At 50.8% G+C, this 19414-nt stretch overlaps 1 protein-coding gene across 7 annotated transcripts in view; it reads right to left on the bottom strand.

Annotated features, from left to right (window-relative positions):
• The window catches only part of AKNA (AT-hook transcription factor), a 59127-nt gene extending 39713 nt beyond the window's left edge, over nt 1–19414 (bottom strand). For 2 of the 7 annotated variants that reach the window (XM_025282323.3, XM_044940507.2), the window contains exons 1-2: nt 8463–8632; nt 2036–2422 (exon numbers count right to left, since the gene is read on the bottom strand). In XM_025282323.3, the coding sequence (XP_025138108.3) occupies nt 2036–2309 (274 nt within the window). In that variant the 5' untranslated portion in view covers nt 2310–2422; nt 8463–8632. Of the gene's footprint in view, nt 1–2035; nt 2423–8462; nt 8633–17348; nt 18744–18791; nt 18936–19342 lie in introns of those variants that run through there. The other 5 variants (XM_006061210.4, XM_044940505.2, XM_044940506.2 and 2 more) reach the window with 5 other exon arrangements.

Below are 19414 nucleotides of genomic sequence, written 5' to 3' on the forward strand. Positions count from 1 at the left end.
CCCATCCCTCATCCACTCACCTACCTATCCATTCATTACCCATCCATTTACCCACTCATCAACCTATCCATCTATCCATTCACATATCCACTACCCACTCACCTATCAACCACTCACCCAATCATCCACTCATCCATCTATTTATCCACCTATCTGCCTATCCACCCACCCATCCATCCATCCATCCATCTATCCATCTATGCATCATCCATGAAGTCAATGCTTATTGAGCACTTACACTGTCCCAGACCCCATGTCCGCCTCTGGCACAGATCCCGAGTTTCAGGAGATACAGTCTGGGTACCACCAAGCACAGACTCTCTGCTCTGGCAGATGCACCTTTGCCATAATCTTTATGTCACTCTTTGCTCCCCCATGCTCTTTCCTCTAGCCTTGGCACTTCTATATCTTTCCACTCCTTAAAATTTCCTTTAGCCAGCCTCTCTTGTTTACAGCAGATTAAGTAACTTGCTCATGCAGTGGCTCAGAGCAGTTCTGGACTTGGAAGCAAGGTCCCAGCTATGAAGGCAAGTTAATCTCTGCTGATGGGGAACATGGCGGTGGAATGAAGAGGTCGGACTTTGGAACCAGGCAGCCGTGGGTTCATTCCTGGCTTTTCTGATCCCTCACAGGGCGCCATGAATAAGAAGTTGACCGCTGTGGCGGTCTTTATCTGGAGGCTAGTCTCCTACTGGCAGAAGGCGGTGAGTAAAGAAGGAGGCACGGTTTGTGCCCTGCCCAGCCCTGTGCCTGGGACAGAGTAAGGACACAGGATGTGGCAGCGGCTGTTACATCACAGCAGGGGGCAACCACGTGACCTCAAGGAGAGATCCCATTTGCCATTCCCTGAGGAGAGCTCAGAAATGGCTCCCGAGTGGGTAGCTGTGGGCAAACGCCACTTTACACAGACCTGGCCTAAGGAACCTGGGGTCACTGCACAATCTGCTATCAGCCTGATGGCTTCTCTGACATCCATGAGGGCCTACCTGATTGCAGAATCCTAAGACGGGGGTGTTTCACTCATATTCAAATGTAGTAGGCACAACGTAATCAAACTCGATGGTATTATTATTCCCATTTCACAGATGGGGAAAATCAAGCTTCAGAAAGGAGAAAGGACTTGCTGAGCCAAGCTAGGAATTTAGTCTCAGTTGTTTTTGATGCAAAGAGAACGGTTATTTTAGAAAACAAGGGAAGCCAACATTCTCGTTGCTAACTGGGATTTTAAAAAATTGTAAAAATGGGCATAACCCCTGAACCAGGCAATTAAAATTATCAAGGTTATTATCAAATCAGGTGTGCAAAGATAGACTAATGCCATATCTCTGCATTATTTGTAATAGCAAAAAACTAGAAATTACCCAATGCTCAGCAGTAAAAGGATTGGCTCAACAAATTACAGAATACCCACACCATGGAATTCCTAAGCAGACATTAGAAATGATTTGTGGAAGAATATGTGATAAGCTGGGAAAGTGTTCGTATCTGTTAAGTTACAAAAAAGGAAGCTACAATATAGCTTGTAGAATGGTCTATATTCATATTACATATATATATATTTTCACACATATGAAAAAGAGCAGCTATCTGGATTATGAGTAATTTTCAGTCTTTTTCTATTTTGGTTTGTATTTTCTGATTTTTCTGCAATGGACAATACTGTTTATATAATTTAAATCTTTAAAAAAATTTAAATTATAGGCTTCATTAAGTGGATAACAAACAATGTCTTACTATATAGCACAGGGAACTCTGCTCAATGTTATGTGGCAGCTGGATGGGAGGGAAGTCTGGGGGACAAAGTATACATGTATATGAATGACTGAGTCCCTTTGCTGTCCACCTGAAGACATCACAACATTTTTAATCAGCTATACTTCAACATAAAATTAAAAGTTAAAAAAAATTTAAGCATAGACTTCATAGATTTTAATTTAAAAAATTCTGAAACTCCACACTCACTTCCCACCTCCCTCCCGCTAGAAGGTGGGATGTTCAGGGTACCACTGTGGCATTGTAGGGGAGTCAGCCTCACCGGCTTCTGAAGACTCTCCAGATTCGGGATCCGGGCACCCAGCAGGCTGTGAGTCTGGGCCCCACTTCAGTGGCTGCAGGCACTGCTGGGCCTGGCGGAAGTCCTCCAGGAGCTCGGGGCTGCTCGCGGTGGGAAAGGGTCCCTCCTCTTCTGAGCTGCGTGTGCCACTCTCATCAGCATCCTTTCCCTTTTCAGCCCAGGCCCAGCGCCGCCGCTGGGGCCCCTTCCCCAGGCCTGGCTCGACCCAGTGGACCTCTGTTCCAGAGCTGGCCATTGGGCCTGGCCTGCGTTTCACCTGGGCCCCTTCATTTTCAGGAGGTGGAGCTGCCCCTATGGGCACCAGAGTCCCCACTGGCCCGTCTTAGCACCAGCCATCCTGCTTGTGGCCTGTCAGGGACACAAACAAAGGGAGACCATGAGTCCTCGAGCCCCCTCCTGTCTTCAGGAGCAGGAATCAGCAGCAGGAACTTTGCAATCAGAAGCCCTGGTTCAGTCCTGGCTCCAGCCCTTTGAAGCTGCCTGACCTTGGCCCGATCATTCCACCTTGGATTCCTTCATGAGTAAAACTGGGGTAATAATTCTTCTTTCTCTAAAGAGTTTTGTAAAATGACCTGAGATACAGGATAAGGAGCCCAGACGTCAGCAAACGGCAGGGTTCCCTGTGTGCCGTGACCGTGGGCCAGGGTCCCCATGTGGGCGCTGGGGCACAGGCCCTGTTCACTTGAGAACTGAGAGCCCAGAGGTAGCAGACAAACAACCGCAATTGCAAATCCAAGTGAGAGTGATGGGGAAGCCCAGGGAGGGATCCCGGGGGTCCAGAGCTGGCCCAGAAGGTCAAGATATAGGTCCCATGTAGAGAGCGTGTCCTCTGGGAAACTTCCTGAGCCCCCTCGGGTAAGAATCAAGACTGGGAGTGAGGGAATGGTGAAAACAGCATTCCGGTACCCCAGATAATTGAAAACAGGTACTCAAATGAATACATGTGCACACACTTTCCTAGCAGCACCGCTTGTAACCACCAAAAGGTAGAAACAACCCAGACGTCCATCCATGGATGAATGGACCACCGAGTTGTGGTCCATCCACACAGAGGAGTATGGTCCGGCCACAAAAAGGAATGAAGCGCTCACACATGCTACAGGGATGAACCTCCAAAACAGGATGCTAAGTCAAAGAAGCCCAATACAAAAGGCCACAAACTGTATGATTCTGTCCATATGGAATATCCACAATAGGTGAATCCACAGAGAAAGGAGACTAGTGCTCTTAGCTGGGGCAGAGGGGAGTGACTGCTGAGCGGACATAGGTGTCCTTTTGGGGTGATGAAAATGTTTTGAAACTAGATAACAGTCGTTGCACAGCTTTATAAATATACTAAATGCTGCTGAATTGTTCACTGGAAAGTGGTTAGATTCATGTTGTGAATTTCACCTCAATTGGAAAAAAACAAAAAGAGCATTCCAGGCAGAAGACCATCAAGTACAAAGGCCCGGAGGCAGGAGGGGCACGTGGACATGGCTTCTTGATGGCGGTGCTATCTGCGGGCAGGGGCTGGGGCTCTGAGAACAGACAGTGTGGGCCTGAGACGTGATGACCAGACCCGGGGGCCCCCTGGGGCCTGTTCAGGAATTTGCAGCATATCCCTGACTTGGGAGAGCACCCAGAGGCGTGGTTACAAGTTTCACTCCGGCTGCTTGGGGAGAATGAGCCAGAAAGGAGAGGCTGGCTACTGAGAGAGCCATGGCAAGGGAAGGATGGCTGGAGAAGGGCTCCTCACCACCTGCCTTCTCTCCTCTCTTCTTTTCCCTCTTTTCTTCTTCCCTCCCATCTCCTCTCCCCTCCTGCTATGGCCAGCACCCCCCAAACACTCCCTCTGAGTCCTAGAAACACAAAGCTGGCAGAGCAGTGGCATGGTCCCACCCAAGGGGCTCCTGCAAAGGACCCACTCTGCAGATGGGGAAACTGAGGCCCAGAGCGTGAAGGGGCCTTGCCTGAAGCCGTGCACAGGTCAGGACAAGGCTGTCATGAGACGTCACCTTGCAGTTAGGGTAGTTAGGGTCCTGGCTCTTCCCTCCATACCCTGGGGACAATGAGAATAACTCCAGGCCTCTCAGGACAGATTTATCTGTGTTTGTCCCTGCAGCCTCGTGAGTGATCGGGTCCTGGTCAGAGCCTTGGTTTTTACCGTTGAGAAAAGCCAGCAGGCAACAATTTCTCGACAGAGTCCCCCAGGGATCAGCACAGCCCGAGAAAGTCTGCCGTCTACTCAAGGGCCGGCGTAGGAACGGGGAATAACACTGTTCTCTCTCTGGTCTCAGGGTCCTCACCCTCTTCCCCTGACCCAATTGTCTTCCCTCCTCCTCGAGTGTCCCCCAGATCACCCTGTAAGCCTCTGCGTGATCGCCACCACACAGGCTGGACCCTCTCTCTGCTGGCCCAGACAAGACGCTTTACTACCTGTTCTCAATCTGTTCTCACCCCAAACAGGTAAGGAGGTCAAAAGAAAACTAGTTTTCAAGTGAGAAAACTAGACCTCAGCATGGAGGGGTGACGTAGCCGAGACCACCCAGCTGGTTAGTGACAGCAAGATTGCGACTGTCGCTCGTGGGCACAGTGGGGGAAGGAGAGGGCGGCTGGATTGAGAGCGTGGCACTGACACATGTGTATTACTATATACAAACGAGACCACCAGTGGGAAGCTGCTGTGTAACCCAGGGAGCTCAACCTGGCGCTCCGGGACAACCCTGAGGGGTGGGACGGAGCGGAGCGGTGGAAGGAGGTTCAGGAAGGACGGGACTGTGTCTGCTTACGGCTGATTCACACTGTTGTGTGGCAGAAACCAAAACAACACTGTAAAGCAGTTATCCTCCAACTAAAGTTTAAAAAAAAAAAGAATTTGTAACAATCGACTTTGGCCCAGTGAGGGGCCAATTTTTTTTTTTTTAAATCACACACCATTAAAAATATATTTGCTCATATACCTAATACATGTGTATTTCTGATAACATTATCCACATGACTTCTCACGTGAACATGTTAAAAAAAAAAAATATATATATATATAATTGAATTTTTTAAAGATCCAATAGAAAACAAATATTTGAAAAGGAAGTTCTAATCCTTGCTCCTTATACTCTCTTGGGGGTCTGTACCCCTCTTGGAAATTCCTGATAACTTGAGCGCTCATACAAGAGACAGATTCACTTTGCTATATAGCAGAACCCAACATAACAATGTAGAGCGATTATACTCCAATTAAAAATAAAAGACAAAAAGAAAAAAACAATTCACTTGTTTTGCCTAATAGTAATAAAGACTCAAGGGAAAAAAAAAATCCTCTAAGAATGCAGAGCCCTAGGTTGACCCAAACAGAGCAGGATTGCAGGGCCTGGGACAGGGCCCAGGAATCTGCATTTTAAACAGCTCTTCAGGCAAGGCCCATTCTTTGCCCTTGACTAGTATTCTTGCCTGGAGAATCCCAGGGACAGAGGAGCCTGGTGGGCTGCCATCTATGTGGTCACACAGAGTCAGACACGACTGAAGCGATTTAGCAGCAGCAGCAGCAGGCCTTCCGGACCCTGCTGCTATGGCAGGTGTAGGAGGTGCTGAAAGCCGTTGCTTTTCTCTTTTTGAAACTTCTGCCAAGGAAGGGGGTGGGGGAGGCATGTGGGGTTTTCTGATGCTTTAAAGGGCTTTTTTCTGGTCGTGCCACAGAGCAGCCCGCCCAATCACAGGGGCCTCGGGCGCACAAAGAGGAACATCCTGTCTCCTGGGATGACTCAGTCATGGCAGAAATCTCACTGTGACCAGGGGTAACCGCCTGTCAGAGGCAGCTGCGGTCACTGGCTGGACTTTTGCATATGTTCCCCTGTGAGCCTTTCGTGAGCAACACCCCTGCCTTTTGTGCAAGCCACAGGCTCCAGGACCAGTCGGTCAGCCAGTCAGTCAACAAACACACATGAGTGCCAATCACATGCGGACTTCATGCTGGGCCAGGACAGTTTTTCACTAGGCAACCGAGAAAGAGAAGCAGGCAGGGGTCCAGAGACAAGCTTCTGGGCTTGGTGCAGCTGCTCCACCTTGAACAGCTGGGCTTCAGTTTTCTCACCAAAATGGAGAAAACGCCACCTGCCTTTCAACCGCGGGAGGCGGCACCCTATGAGGGTGGGCTGGGAGGTAAGAACTTAGAGTTTCCTGGTTGACTTGTTGGCTTCTGAAGACCACAGACTCACAACTCTCAACTCCCTCCTCCTCCTTGAGATCCTACTTCATAGTAACAGATATTAACACATATTGAATGCCCAGTGGGTGCAAATTAACTTGAAAAAAAAAAAAACAAAAAAACCCTGGGACTTCCCTGGCTGTCCAGTGGTTGGGATTTATTTCACCTATCTAGGGTGCAGGTTGGGACCCTGATTGGGGAGCTAAGATCCTGTGTGGCTCGAGGCCAAAAAACCAAAACATAAAACAGAAGCAATATTGTAGCAAATTCAATAAAGACTTTAAAAATGGTCCACATCAAAAGTTTAAAAAAAAAAAACTCAGCCCTGTGATCTACTGTGTGCCAAGCGCTACACCATACACGAGGAATACAGACATGAGTAAAAGCATTCCAAAATTTCAGATGAGGGGTACAGAAGGGCTATTGTTGCAGGAAGCCTGAAACTGGGCCTGAGAGACAAAGGGTTTGGAGGAAGAAGAAGAGGAAGGGCGTTACAGGCAGAGGGAATGGTACAGGCAGAGGTGCAGAGGTCTGAAAGGGCGAACAGAAGTTGGCTGAGGCTATGGCAGGGCCCCTGACTGAGGGCCAAAGGCAGGCTGGTTCTAGTCGGCCTTCTGAGGGCACATGGCGGCTTCCGAGGGGCGGTGGGGTTGGGGGGCTGAGCTCGGGAGAGCCCCAGGAGCACTGAGTCTCATCAGGAGCTGGGCTGTCCTGGAGGGGGCCCTGCCAGCCCTGGGGGAGCTAGCCCCAGAAGGCAGCGCCAGCCACTCCCCGCGCCTTTGGTGCGCCACCTCCCTGCTGCTCAGACGGTAAAGCGTCTGTCTACAACGCGGGAGGCCCGGGTTCGATCCCTGGGTTGAGAAGATCCCCTGGAGAAGGCAGTGGCAACCCACTCCAGTACTCTTGCCTGGAAAATCCCATGGATGGAGGAGCCTGGTGGGCTACAGTCCATGGGGTCGTAAAGAGTCGGGCACAACTGAGCGACTTCACTTTCCTTTCCCTGCCGCCACGCCACCTCTCGCCTGGTTCTCCTGAGGGTCTCTGAGCCCCTTGTGGTGTCTCTCCACTTCCTGAGGGGCTCAGCCACCCCCACGGGGCTTCTCTGTCCCCTCAGTCCAAAAGTGAAGACCCTTCCCTTCATGGCTCTGTCCCCAGGTTCTCCTCTGCCAACTTCAGCTGCACAGCCCACCTCTGCCCACCTACCCTGCCCTCCAAAACCCTGTACTGTCCAGTCAGGGCTCTCCGAGGCAGCCCCCACCACACCCACCCAGTCCCTGACATCTCCCAAATGTAGAAACCGAGCCGGAGGGAGGCGGTCAGCTTTCACAAGACCTCACAGCCCGGAAGTGTGGCCAGTGATCGAAACCCAGGGCTTGTGACTCTGAAACCAAGTCCATCAGACTCGGTGGGCAGTGAGAGGAAGGGGAAGGAACCCCCCTCTGCCCTTTACCAAGTGGCTGGTCCTCTCCGAAAAGGCAGGGCTTTTGAGCTCACAGCCCTGTACTCAGCTGCCCTCCGTGGCTAGCTGGCAGGGCACAGACCTGCTGTTATCAAGGCGGGGGGGTGGGGGAGGTGTCCTGCCAGCTGTGTAGAAACTAGTTCCCTGAGTTCCCCAGCCACTTTCCACACTGGATGTGCCCCCTGCCCATCAGCGGTAGTAGAGGGCCAGGAGAAAGAGGAGAGATGCCCCTCGCTGCTGTGGACTCTTGTTCCACCAATCTAATTCCACCAATCTAAAAACTGGGCTGGGTCTGGGGGCCCCTCCCTGGCTTCTCTCCTTGTCCTTGTGCAGCAGAAGGGCCACTCTTTAATGGGGACCCCACCTCCCACTGCATCCTGGCTGCTCCCCATCCATGCATCATGTCTGAAGCCCCTTAGCAGCCCATGGGATGAACTCGCCATGTGCAGAGAAGAAAGAACTCCCCAGGCACAGAGAGGGACCAGCGCTTGCCCAAGTTCACAGAGATCAGAACCAGAGCTCAGGCTGGGATCCAGGATTCCGAGGCTTGAGGAAATGCCCCCCAAATCCACCCCTGCCCCTGGGGGCTGGGCTCCCGAAAGCCGCAGAGAAGTAATACGGCTGCCGCAGCTGCCACTTCCTGGCTGGGCTGGTCCAGATGCCTGGACTGTCCCAGAGAGCCTGTGACTGGCCCGTCCAGGGGGAAGGCGGCTCCTCTGACCCCCCATCCTCCTCCGCTCCCTCACCTCTCTCAGGCTCCACCACCATCCTGCTGGCCCAGGCTCAGGGGACCTGCATGTGAGGTCTTTGTTCCAAACCTGGGGAGCCCCCTGTCTCCACGGCACCCTGGCCCGCCTCCAGGCCGCTCTGCCAGCCCCAGCCGCTGCTCACAGACAAGCATCGCTCCCCACCTCTCCCCGCCCCTGCTGTGGCTGAGGCCGCCTTGCCTCGGCAGGAAGCGCCCAGCCTTATTTCCTACAAGTGTTTCTCAGAAGGAGGGGGTTTGTCTGTGCGCAGAGTAAGAGGGAACAGAGGGAGCTTAACCCCTTGCAGGCCCTCTGCGGGTTGGCACCGCTCAGCAAAGGACTTGAAGAAACTTCCAGTGTCAGAGCTTGGGACCATCTCCACCAGAGTATACAATGGGGACAAAAAAGCCCAGAGAAGGTCAGAGAGTTGGCCAGGGTCACACAGCATGCTGAGCCTGGAAGGAGGCCTCCAGCAGCCTCAACCCTCTAAGAGCTTTCTCCACAGCCCCTACTCTGCAGATCATGACCTTGTTCGAAGCCCCCTCACTAAGGCACAGTGCCCATCTGTACAATGGGAGCCTAGGCTGGGATTGGATGGGAACAGGAGGCAGATGCTTGCTTGGCACCCTTCCAGCCCTTTGCAGCCTGTAGGATGAACTCATCATGTGCCAATAAGCACACCCCAGGCACCAGCGTTTGCCCAAGTTCACTGAGATCAGAATCAGAGATCAGGTTGGGATCCAGCTAGAATACTCTGGCCTGTCTGCCAATACCTCAGGGAGGCTTCCAACACCTCAGGGAGGCTGCAATGATTCCTGCCATCCCACCCACTGTCCTCCTCCCAAGCTGGGCCTGTAATTAAGAGGGATATTTTCCAGGCATCATGGAGGTAGAGAACTGGCTGATTGCTGTTCAAACTGAACTTCACTGGCAGGGCACAAGACAGGCCAAGCCCTGGCTCCACTAGACATAGACAGTAAACAATCATGGAGAGAGACAGAGAGGGTGACATGAGATGAAGATCCATATCCCAGGCTGCTTTCAGTAACACTGATGCCTAGGTTCACCCAGAGTAACAGCATCAGTCTTTGGGCATCAGTGATTTTAAAGTGTCCCAGGTGACTGGAATGTGTGGCCCTGGTAGCCAATCTGTGGGTCAGAGGGTCATGTGTTGGGGCAAAGAGTTTGGGGATGGCCAGGAGGGTCTTTGTGAGAAGGTGACATTCAAACAGGGGACCAGAAGGAAAAGATGGGCAGGAGTAAGCCACAAGAAGGGCTGAAGGTAGAGTATTCTGGAAGGGTGAGTGCAAAGGGCAAGGTGGGAACCAGCGGGGCTTTCCCTGGGAACAGCAAGTGTGTGTGTGCAGAGCAGAGTGAGCCAAGGTGGAGAGGGGTGGCCTCAGTGTCCGTCCCCTGCAGTCTGGCTCCCAGCCCTGGCCCTGCCCAGGATCCAGGGATTCTGATTCAGGAAACAGAAAAAGACACTGTGGCCTCTGTGTTGTCCAAAAAGCCCTCTGATTAGTGCTGCTGAGCAGCCAGGTTTGGAAACTACCCAGGTAGGACAGAAAAATGTATTTTACAGACAGTTCGGACCTGGCTTCAAATCCCAGTCCCACCTCTTTCTTGAGAACTCTGTGACCTTTGAGCCTTCACCTCAGCCTTCCAAGCCTCAGTTTCTTCATTTATAAAACAGGGATAAGAAGAATAGCCGCTCTGCAGGACTGCTGCCAAGATCCAGTGAGGTAACATTTGCAAAGTGCAGAGCCCCGGTGCTTGGAGCATACACGTGAGAAGGAATGAATGAATTCTCCCAAGGTCAGCTTGTATCCGGCAAAGCTAGAACCGGGTGCCCTCATCCCAGTAATCACCCCATCCCCTCCCCTGCCTTTTTCTCACATCTGGGGGGCGGGGTCTACCCGCAGCCTCAGCCAAAGGTGGAACGGAGCCAATTCCTAATAAGGCTCCTCCCTGCCAGTTCTGGTGACCATGTGGGCCATTGTGTGAGGGGCGGGCTCCCCTGACACCCCGTCACTCACTCACTCTCTCCCTCCCTGGCCATTAATTCAGGCAGCACTGCCATCAAAATGCCAGGTGGCTGCTGCTTCCAGGCACGCCGTGCAGCCCCTAAATAACCCCCCACCCCTAACTTAGAAGCAGGCGCCGAACCCCAAGGGAGACAGCCCCTGTGTGCCCTGTTCCATCTCCTTGACACCCCAGGCTTACCAACCCTTCTCCCTTCCTTTGCTTGTGTGGTGCCCTCCGCCAGCACATCATCTCCAACTACAGGCCGAATGCTACTTAACCAACCAAGCTCATTCATTATATGGTTACCCTGGCACCTGCCCTGGGCTTCCTTGGTGACTCAGATGGTAGAGAATCTGCCTGCAGTGTGGGAGACCTGGGTTTGATCCCTGGGTCGAGAAGATCCCCAGGAGAAGGGAATGGCAACGAACACTCACTTTTTGAACCCACCCTTCTGTACGCAGCTTGGCCCCCATCTTTGACTCAAGTGCGCAGGCCAGAACCGACCACCATGCTGGATACTTCCCTCTTACACCCCATAACCAATCCATCATCAACTGCTAGTGATTTTATTTCCTAAATCTCATTGGAATCCATTCCGTCACTGCATCCCTACGTGGCCTCTTGTAACAGCATCTCCTGGAAAGCCCAAGGATCTCTCTAGGCCCTTCCGAACACTGTACCAAGTGCTCTTCGCAAAACGGACATGTCCAAACACAGCCCTTCTCTGCTTAAAACATTGTGCTAAGCTGCCCACTATTCTGAGAAAGAAGATGAAACTCCACAGCTAGGCTGCACTCCAGCCTCTCTGTCCTCAGCATGCTTGGGGAACACGGGGGGCTCCTTGGTGTCCCTGGGACAAACGTACAGTGCCCCCCTCTTCACTCAACCCCACTTCTTCTCCCTGGTGACTTGCAGTCAGCCTGCAGATCCCAGAACCATGTGCCCTTTTTGCAGACTTGCCAGTTGGAATTAGACGTTGGGTCTGCTTCCCAGGTGCCTATGGTGGTAAAGAATCTGCCTGCCAATGCAGGAGGCATAAGAGACGCCGGGTCAGGAAGATCCTCTGGAGGACGAAGTGGCAACCCACTCCAGTATTCTTGCCTGGAAAATCCCACAGACAGAGGAGCCTGGCAGGCTACAGTCCATAGAGTCGCAAAGAGTCGGACGTGACTGAGCACGGTCTGCCTGACACCTGGGAGCTCTGTGAAGCACACCACTACCCAGCGCCCAGCACAGACCCTGACGCGCAGGAGAAGCGCGGCGGACGCCTGCTGGCTGATCTTCTGAATCTAGCCTGTCATCCCAGCCTTGTTTGTGGCCCTCACAGCCACCCAGTGAGGCTGACGTGACACCCCCAGTTTACAGGTAGGTAAACAGAGGCCTCAGATACGCAGATGACACCACCCTTATGGCAGAAAGTGAAGAGGAACTAAAAAGCCTCTTGATGAAAGTGAAAGAGGAGAGTGAAAAAGTTGGCTTAAAACTCAACATTCAGAAAATGAAGATCATGGCATCCGGTCCCATCACTTCATGGCAAATAGATGGGGAAACAGTGGAAACAGTGTCAGACTCTATTTTTGGGGGCTCCAAAATCACTGCAGATGGTGACTGCAGCCATGAAATTAAAAGATGCTTACTCCTTGGAAGGAAAGTTATGACCAACCTAGATAGCATATTGAAAAGCAGAGACATTACTTTGCCAACAAAGGTCCGTCTAGTCAAGGCTATGGTTTTTCCTGTGGTCATGTATGGATGTGAGAGTTGGACTGTGAAGAAAGCTGAGCACCAAAGAATTGATGCTTTTGAACGATGGTGTTGGAGAAGACTCTTGAGAGCCCCTTGGACTATAAGGAGATCCAACCAGTCCATTCTGAAGGAGATCAGCCCTGGGATTTCTTTGGAGGGAATGATGCTGAAGCTGAAACTCCAGTACTCTGGCCACTTGATGCGAAGAATTGACTCATTGGAAAAGACTCTGATGCTGGGAGGGATTGGGGGCAGGAGGAGAAGGGGACGACAGCGGATGAGATGGCTGGATGGCATCACTGACTCGATGGACGTGAGTCTGGGTGAACTCCGGGAGTTGGTGATGGACAGGGAGGCCTGGCGTGCTGCGATTCATGGGGTCGCAAAGAGTCGGACACGACTGAGCGACTGAACTGAACTGAACTGAACTGAAACAGAGGCCCCAAGAGTCACAACAACTTGCCCACAGTCACAAAGCTGGTGAGTGCCGCTAGAGATTCAGACGCGCAAAGACCCAAGTCTTAACAGCCATGCTTGGTCCTCACACTGTATATACTGTGGAGATCATTAATAATCCAGGCACCAGAAAATCAGGAGGGGAGCTTATATCCCGAATTGCAACTCACTAAGTCAACGTTCTGACTTTATAAGGAGGCTCTGGTTCCTCACAAAGCCTTTCGGTTTTCTGAAGTGCTTTCCCATCCTTCACAGCATTAGATGCTTGAGAAACACCTTGGGAAATGGGCAGGACAAGGATATGATTTCATCATATGCATCAGGGAAACAGAGGCCCAGAGATGGGTCAGAAGCAAAGGAGCAAACACAAACCTTTGGCCCCTACTGCCAGCGACTTAGCAGCAGCAGCAGCCAGGGCTTGAGCACCTTCATCAGAAGCACGCCTGGAGGGCTGTGTCTGCACGAGCCAGTTCTCAACACAGGAGCTCAGCGAGCCCTGGCCATTTGTTTCCTCAGCCCCTGGGTCACAATGCTCCAATGTCCTGATGGCTATTTCTCACCCACACTCCCTACTCCCCGCCTCCACAATCATTCTTAAGCCCCACCTAAATGCCTGGCATGTTAATCAGGCTGGAAAGTGAATCTTTTTTCAAGCCTTCTGGTGCCTCCCAGGACACAGCACAGGACATGGCCCAGGATCCAGACAGGCGTTGCTGGCTGATGTGATGAGCCCTGGACAGTCGCTCCTTTACATGATGTCCCGAGGCCCATGGGGTACCGGGGACCCGCAGGCTTCTCAGCCATCCTGAAGGAAACCATGGCTGTTATTTCATCCTCAGTGCCTCCTTGAGCTCTCTCCTTCCCTGGGGAAGAAATGAAAACCCACCCTGAGGTCACCCACTCTTTCCTGCCCAGATTGCTGGATTTGCACCTATCGTTAAAATCCACAGGGGTAAGGAGGCAGGAGAGACTTTCAGGAATGGACCCAGAAATGATGGAAGCATGGCTTGGGAAGAGGAGACCTAGTTTCAGCCTGAGTGATGCTGGACAAAAGCTTTTCCCTCTCTTGGCTCTGGATCTTTGAGGCTTAATGGGATTCTCTCTGAGGTTATCAGAGTGGCCTTCTGTCATGAAATCTCCTGGGTTCTTTGATCCCACTTGCCCACACAGGCAGAAACACTAAGCTGATGGGAGGCTGTGAGGAGCAGGGGTTCAGGGCACATGGGTTTTGTGAATAATCAGAGGCTTCCAGGGTCTCTCTTGGAAGTTGTGTGACCTTAGACAAGTCACTTAACTTCTCTGAACTCCAGATTCCTTATCTATAAAATGGGACTTTACAGGATCTTTGGTCAATGAGACTACATAGCCTAAAGCCATGGCCAATGCCTAGTTGGCACAGAACTCATGAATAAATGACTTTGGACATATCTATGAAATGGCTTTATGGCCTGCTGCCTGTAGGACCAAGTTGAACTTTCCTGGCTCTCCTAATATTAACCACAGATCAAGCTCTGAGTCCTTTACACAAAAGGCAGCAGCCAGCCCTTCTGATCAAGTGGAGAGAAATGCTGCTATCTCCCAGGGATTCTTCTCCCTATGGCCCCCAAACCTGGTCTGGGGATCACTGACCCAGCTAGAAACTGTGTCCTCACCCTGAATCATTAAGGAGGAGAATAAAGGTCTTCCTCAGCCAACTAAAACACCGGTTATGTAGGAGAGTGTGCTTATATTGAAGAAAACACACTCATGCTCACACACTCACACACACACACACTCAAATTTATCTTCCACGGAAAGAGTTCAACAACAAAAAAATGTGCACGTGCGGGAACACATTGCTAACAGCAAAATTTTATTGTGCACCTATTACATAAAGGCCCTTCCATGGATTAGAAACTCATTATTTAATCCTCATACCAATCCAAGGAGGCAGGAATTATTATGCCCATGTCCCAGGAGAGGAAGCTGGGTTTGAATCAAGTAGTCTGAAACCAGACACTACCATCTTAATCACTTTGCAGGTGGTGGAAAGGTGGGAAACAACCTCGGTGTCCAATAATGGGATCATTAAAAAGATAAATGATGGTATTTCCACTCAAAGGAATATTATGCAGTGAGGAACAGTCATATTGTAGAAGAATATAATGTAATGCAAAAAACCGTCATACATTAAGTGAAGAAGCCAATTAGAAAATAATAAATATCTAATTTGAGTCCATTAAAGAAAAACACAGTAAAATATGGAGGAAGTGGAGGGAAGGAGGGAAACAGGAAAAGAAAAAGAGAATTCCTCCAAAATGTTTACAATAATTATTACTAGGTAGAAAACTAAGGCAAATTTACTCTTTTTCCTTATGTGTATTTTCTAAAAATAACAGCTATTTTAAGAGTAAAATGAACTTTCACTATTTGGTAAAAAAACAAAGCAAAACAAACACAAGCCACTGCCGCACAGCTGTGCAGGTCTTCATTCTGATGTGACCTTGGTCCCGACCCTGCTCCGTTTCCCTGCCCGTGAAAGTGGGGAAGGCTGGGCTCTTCCAGGGCCTTCGCAGCTCTGACATTCTTCGGTATCCCCATCCCACACCTCCTCTCTTCCTCTTTTTAGACTCTGACCCTGTGCTTTTTCACATGGCTTACTCATGAATAAATAATACATAGCCATTATGCAACACGTAGGATTATGTGAAGATCACAAAAAGGAAAGGAAGCAATCCCAGCCTCAGCCTTAGTCAAACCTCTCAGGACACGGCATGTGTCGTCTCATTGGAACTTCATAATCACGCATTTAACAGACAAGAAAAGACCCAGAGAGGTTATACACTTTGCCCAAAGTCACACAGCACAATAGGAGCAGAGTTGGATCTGCACCCACAAGTAAAGTGTTACCCTCCAGATGAATCCCTGATTTGACGGCAGAGGGGCTGAAAGTAGCCTCCTGACCCCTGAGGTCCCTCCTTGGTCCTTGGCTGTGATCCCAAGACTCTAAGAAGACTCACAGCTAGGCATCCAAGTCTGGCTTTGATCACTGGTCCCTCCCCCACAAGAGGCTCAGCTTGGAGTGGAGGATGTGAGAAATGCTGGTGAGGATCTAGGGAGGTGGTCCAGGACCACCTCTGGGGGCAGGCAGTCTCTCCCGACGGTCTAGCTGGAGTTTGGCTGACACTTGGCAAGGAAAATGAGACTAAGATGGGACTGCAGGCTGGAATAGAGGAGGGACCAAAAAATTAAAAATGTGAGAGTGTGGGGGCTGAGAGGCCTGGGTCCAAATCTGGTGGTTCTGATATGTTTCCAAACATATATTCCATAGCCTCATCTACAGATGGAGGGTAACACTGTCCTCAGGGCCTTGCTTATAAGGAAGCATGGCTTGGGAAGTGGAGACCCAGGTTCACTTCAAAAGTTACAGGGTAGTGTTTGCCAGCCTTAGCACATGTGCTCAGAAAACCAGGGGCCCTGTTAAAAGGCTGAGATGAATGGAGAGAGTAGCGTGGAAGCATATGTATATGTAAAATAAATAGCTAATGGAAATCTGCTGTATGACTCAGGAAACGCAAACTGTAACCACCTAGAGGGGTGGGAAAGCCTGGGAGGTGGGAGCAAGGTTCAGGAAGGAGGGGACATATGTATCCCTATGGCTAATTCATGTTGAGGTATAGCAGAAATCAAACCAATCATCCTCAATCAAGTAAAAATAAACAAATAGAATTTTAAAAAAAGAAAAGAAAACCAGGGACCCTGTTAGCTTTCTCCTGGCTCCTCGGATCAACCAGAGCTTCTTCCCAGCTGCCCTGCCCCCAGCTCACCCTCCAATCTCTTCAGCACATGCTGCTGGATAAATCTTCTTAGAGCATCATTCTGACCAAGCCTTTCCCTGTTTAAATGCCACTGGTGGCTGCTGTCACTTTCAGGTTAAAGGCTAGACATTTTGGCTTGGAATTCAGGCTTGTAACAACCCGTTCCCAAGTCAGAGGGCTGTTGCATTGCACCACTCGCATCACAGACTAGCAGCCTCATCTCATAAAAGTCACTTTCCAAAATTCTGCACTTCAGGGGAACAGTAGTGGGGAGCAGGCCTTGGCCAACTTTGGCTGTCATGCAAAGGCCAGTCTTTCATTACCCCATACACTTCACATGCAGCTCTCTTATTTAAAAACAGCATGGCAGGAGGGGTCGGGGGCGATGGGAATTCCCTGGCAGTCCAGTGACCAGGACTCCATGCTTCCACCGCAGGGGGCCTGGGTTTGATTCCTGGTCAGGGAATTGAGATCCTGCATGCCCCATGGCTCAGTCAAGAAAGAAAGAAGGAAGGAAAGAAAGAAAGAAAGAAAGGAAAAGAAAAAGCCCTGAACCATGGCCTTTACTAATTTCTATAATATAAATGCCCTTACTATGGTCAATTTCACGCTACCAACACAGTATCACTGAACACAGCACTGGGAAGAGATACATTCAATCAGCTCTCACCAGATGACACACCCCTGCAACATCCCAAAATAACAGCAGACTAACCCCAAAGAAGAGCTGTGTGACCTCAGGTGAGTGACTTAACCTGTCTGAATCTCGAACTTCTCATTTGTAAAATGTAAAACAATAGCACTCATCTTATGGCAACAATGTGAACACTAGTTGATCAACAACAATATACAGGGTACCTACCATGTGGTAGAGCTCTGTACTAGGCACGGAGAGGGTGACTGGGGACAAGATGCACAAAAACTCCTGCCTTCCCAGACTTTACTTGATGCAGTAAAACCGTTTGCACAGTAGCTGGAAGATAGCATTCTGTATTATTAACAGTCTTATTGTTGTTATGCCTTCCTTTCTGTGGACCTCAGTGTCCCCATCGCCAAACTTAGAATGTAGCCTGAACCAAACTTCCTGTGATGCCACCTCACTTGAGCCTTAAAATGTCATTACCATTCCCATTTTGCAAAGGGGGAAGCTAAGGCACTCAGAACTGAAGCTAGGCTGAGGATTCGATCCAAGGTCTTCTAACTCCCAGTCTTCAGATCTGTTCCACCTCCCTCCCGGACTGAGGAAACACAAAAAGGCCTGGAATTCAGCTGGTGACTCAGCCGGATGCTGAAAAAAGCAAAAAAATACTCTTTCTTTCCTACTTCATGGGGGTACACTGAAATGTCTTTGATGTGCACCACTTTCCAAAATACCCTCTCAGCATGCCAGCCACAGTGCCAGGACCATTCCCAGTCTCTCTGGAAACCCTGGCACTTCTGGTGGACTCTGTGGACTGATGGGAGCTGATGAAACCCCCTTGCAAGAAACAACCCAAATCACATGTTTCAAATGCAAACCTCTGGACTTTGGGCCTTTGCCTAAAGGCCTCACATGGGCATCTTCTCCCTCTTTCTGAAGAACAGAGACCACCCCTGAGAATAAATAATCCTCCAAAGACCACAGAGTCCATCCTCTATTGGTAAGTAAGCCAGACTTAGGGCCCCTCAAATGGATAGGTAGCAATTCTGTTTTTTGACAAAACAAAACAAGAGCCAAAAAAATAAAACCCACCAACTCCAAAGGAGGTGCCTGGAAATGCCTCTTTGGAAGTCCCTCTATGTATCTAACCCCAGTCCTTCATGCTTCACTTTCAGTCATTTCTTCTCCTTGTGTTCTAGAGGACAGGAACAATGCCTCTTATCACTGCAACCTATCTCAGCTTCTTTTCTCAGCTCCAAAATAGCCCAGTTATCAGCAATGTTCCTTTCCAACTTTCTTAACTTTGAAGCAGACACTTTCCAAATGTAGGTAATGATCCGTGCCAACATGTCATTTCTTTCAACGAAAGCCAGGGAAAGGAGCAGGGAAGAGTCTTGTCCAAGGTGGCGCAGTAAGAAGGCTCCGGCTCCGCTTGTGCCAGACCCATCACACAGGGGAGAAGCTAGCTCTGCGGCCGCCCCGCTGCGCGCCCTTGGGCAAGTCTCAGCTCCTCTTTGGGGCTCAGTGTCCCCACCTTCGTAACCAGAGAGGCTGGCCTTATGCCTGCAGTCCGCTCCAGATCCCACCAGTGTCACAGTGGCCCACCCTCATGCTGGGCCTTGCTCTACCTCCCCACCCCTGCCAAAAAGAGGAAAAGAAACTTGCGTTAGTTGTCCGGGGAGGGTGCGCGGCTCGGGATTGTCAGGCTGCGCAGGTTGTTGCCGGGTGAGCGAATATCACACAAATCCCAGGACAGACACAGAAGTCCCACCTCCCGGGTAACCACAGCTACACGGGCCACACCTCCAACCCAAACACAGCCGTAAGCCCAGCCAAGATCCACCCCCAGATTCCCTCGGGACCCCTCCCCTCCCTGTGACCAACCCCAGTTGAAGAGATAGGGAGAGAAAAAGCCAACGCCCCCATTGCGCGGAGGTGGAAACTGAGGTCAGAGGGTGGAACTGAGGCCGGCGGGGTTTGGACTCGAACCCCATAGCCCATCCAGAGCTCCCTCCCATTCCCGGAGCGGCGATCGGTCTCCTTCCCGAGCGCAGGGGTTTCCACGTGGGAGAGGCCGAAAGCTGCGCGGTCCCTGTAGATCGGAGCCCACCGACGCTGTCCACTGTTCCTCCCCATTTCCCCGATGGAGAAACTGAGACCCGGCAAGAGGCCAGGACCCGCCCTAGACCCACCGCGAGCCCCTCCCAGGGTCTCACCTGCCGGCTGCCGCGGCGCGCGGGTAGTTTCCTGGAGTTGAGCGGCAAACAAAGGCCTCCAATCCGGGCGCG

Source organism: Bubalus bubalis, chromosome 3 (assembly GCF_019923935.1).
Source record: "Bubalus bubalis isolate 160015118507 breed Murrah chromosome 3, NDDB_SH_1, whole genome shotgun sequence".
Taxonomy (NCBI): domain Eukaryota; kingdom Metazoa; phylum Chordata; class Mammalia; order Artiodactyla; family Bovidae; genus Bubalus; species Bubalus bubalis.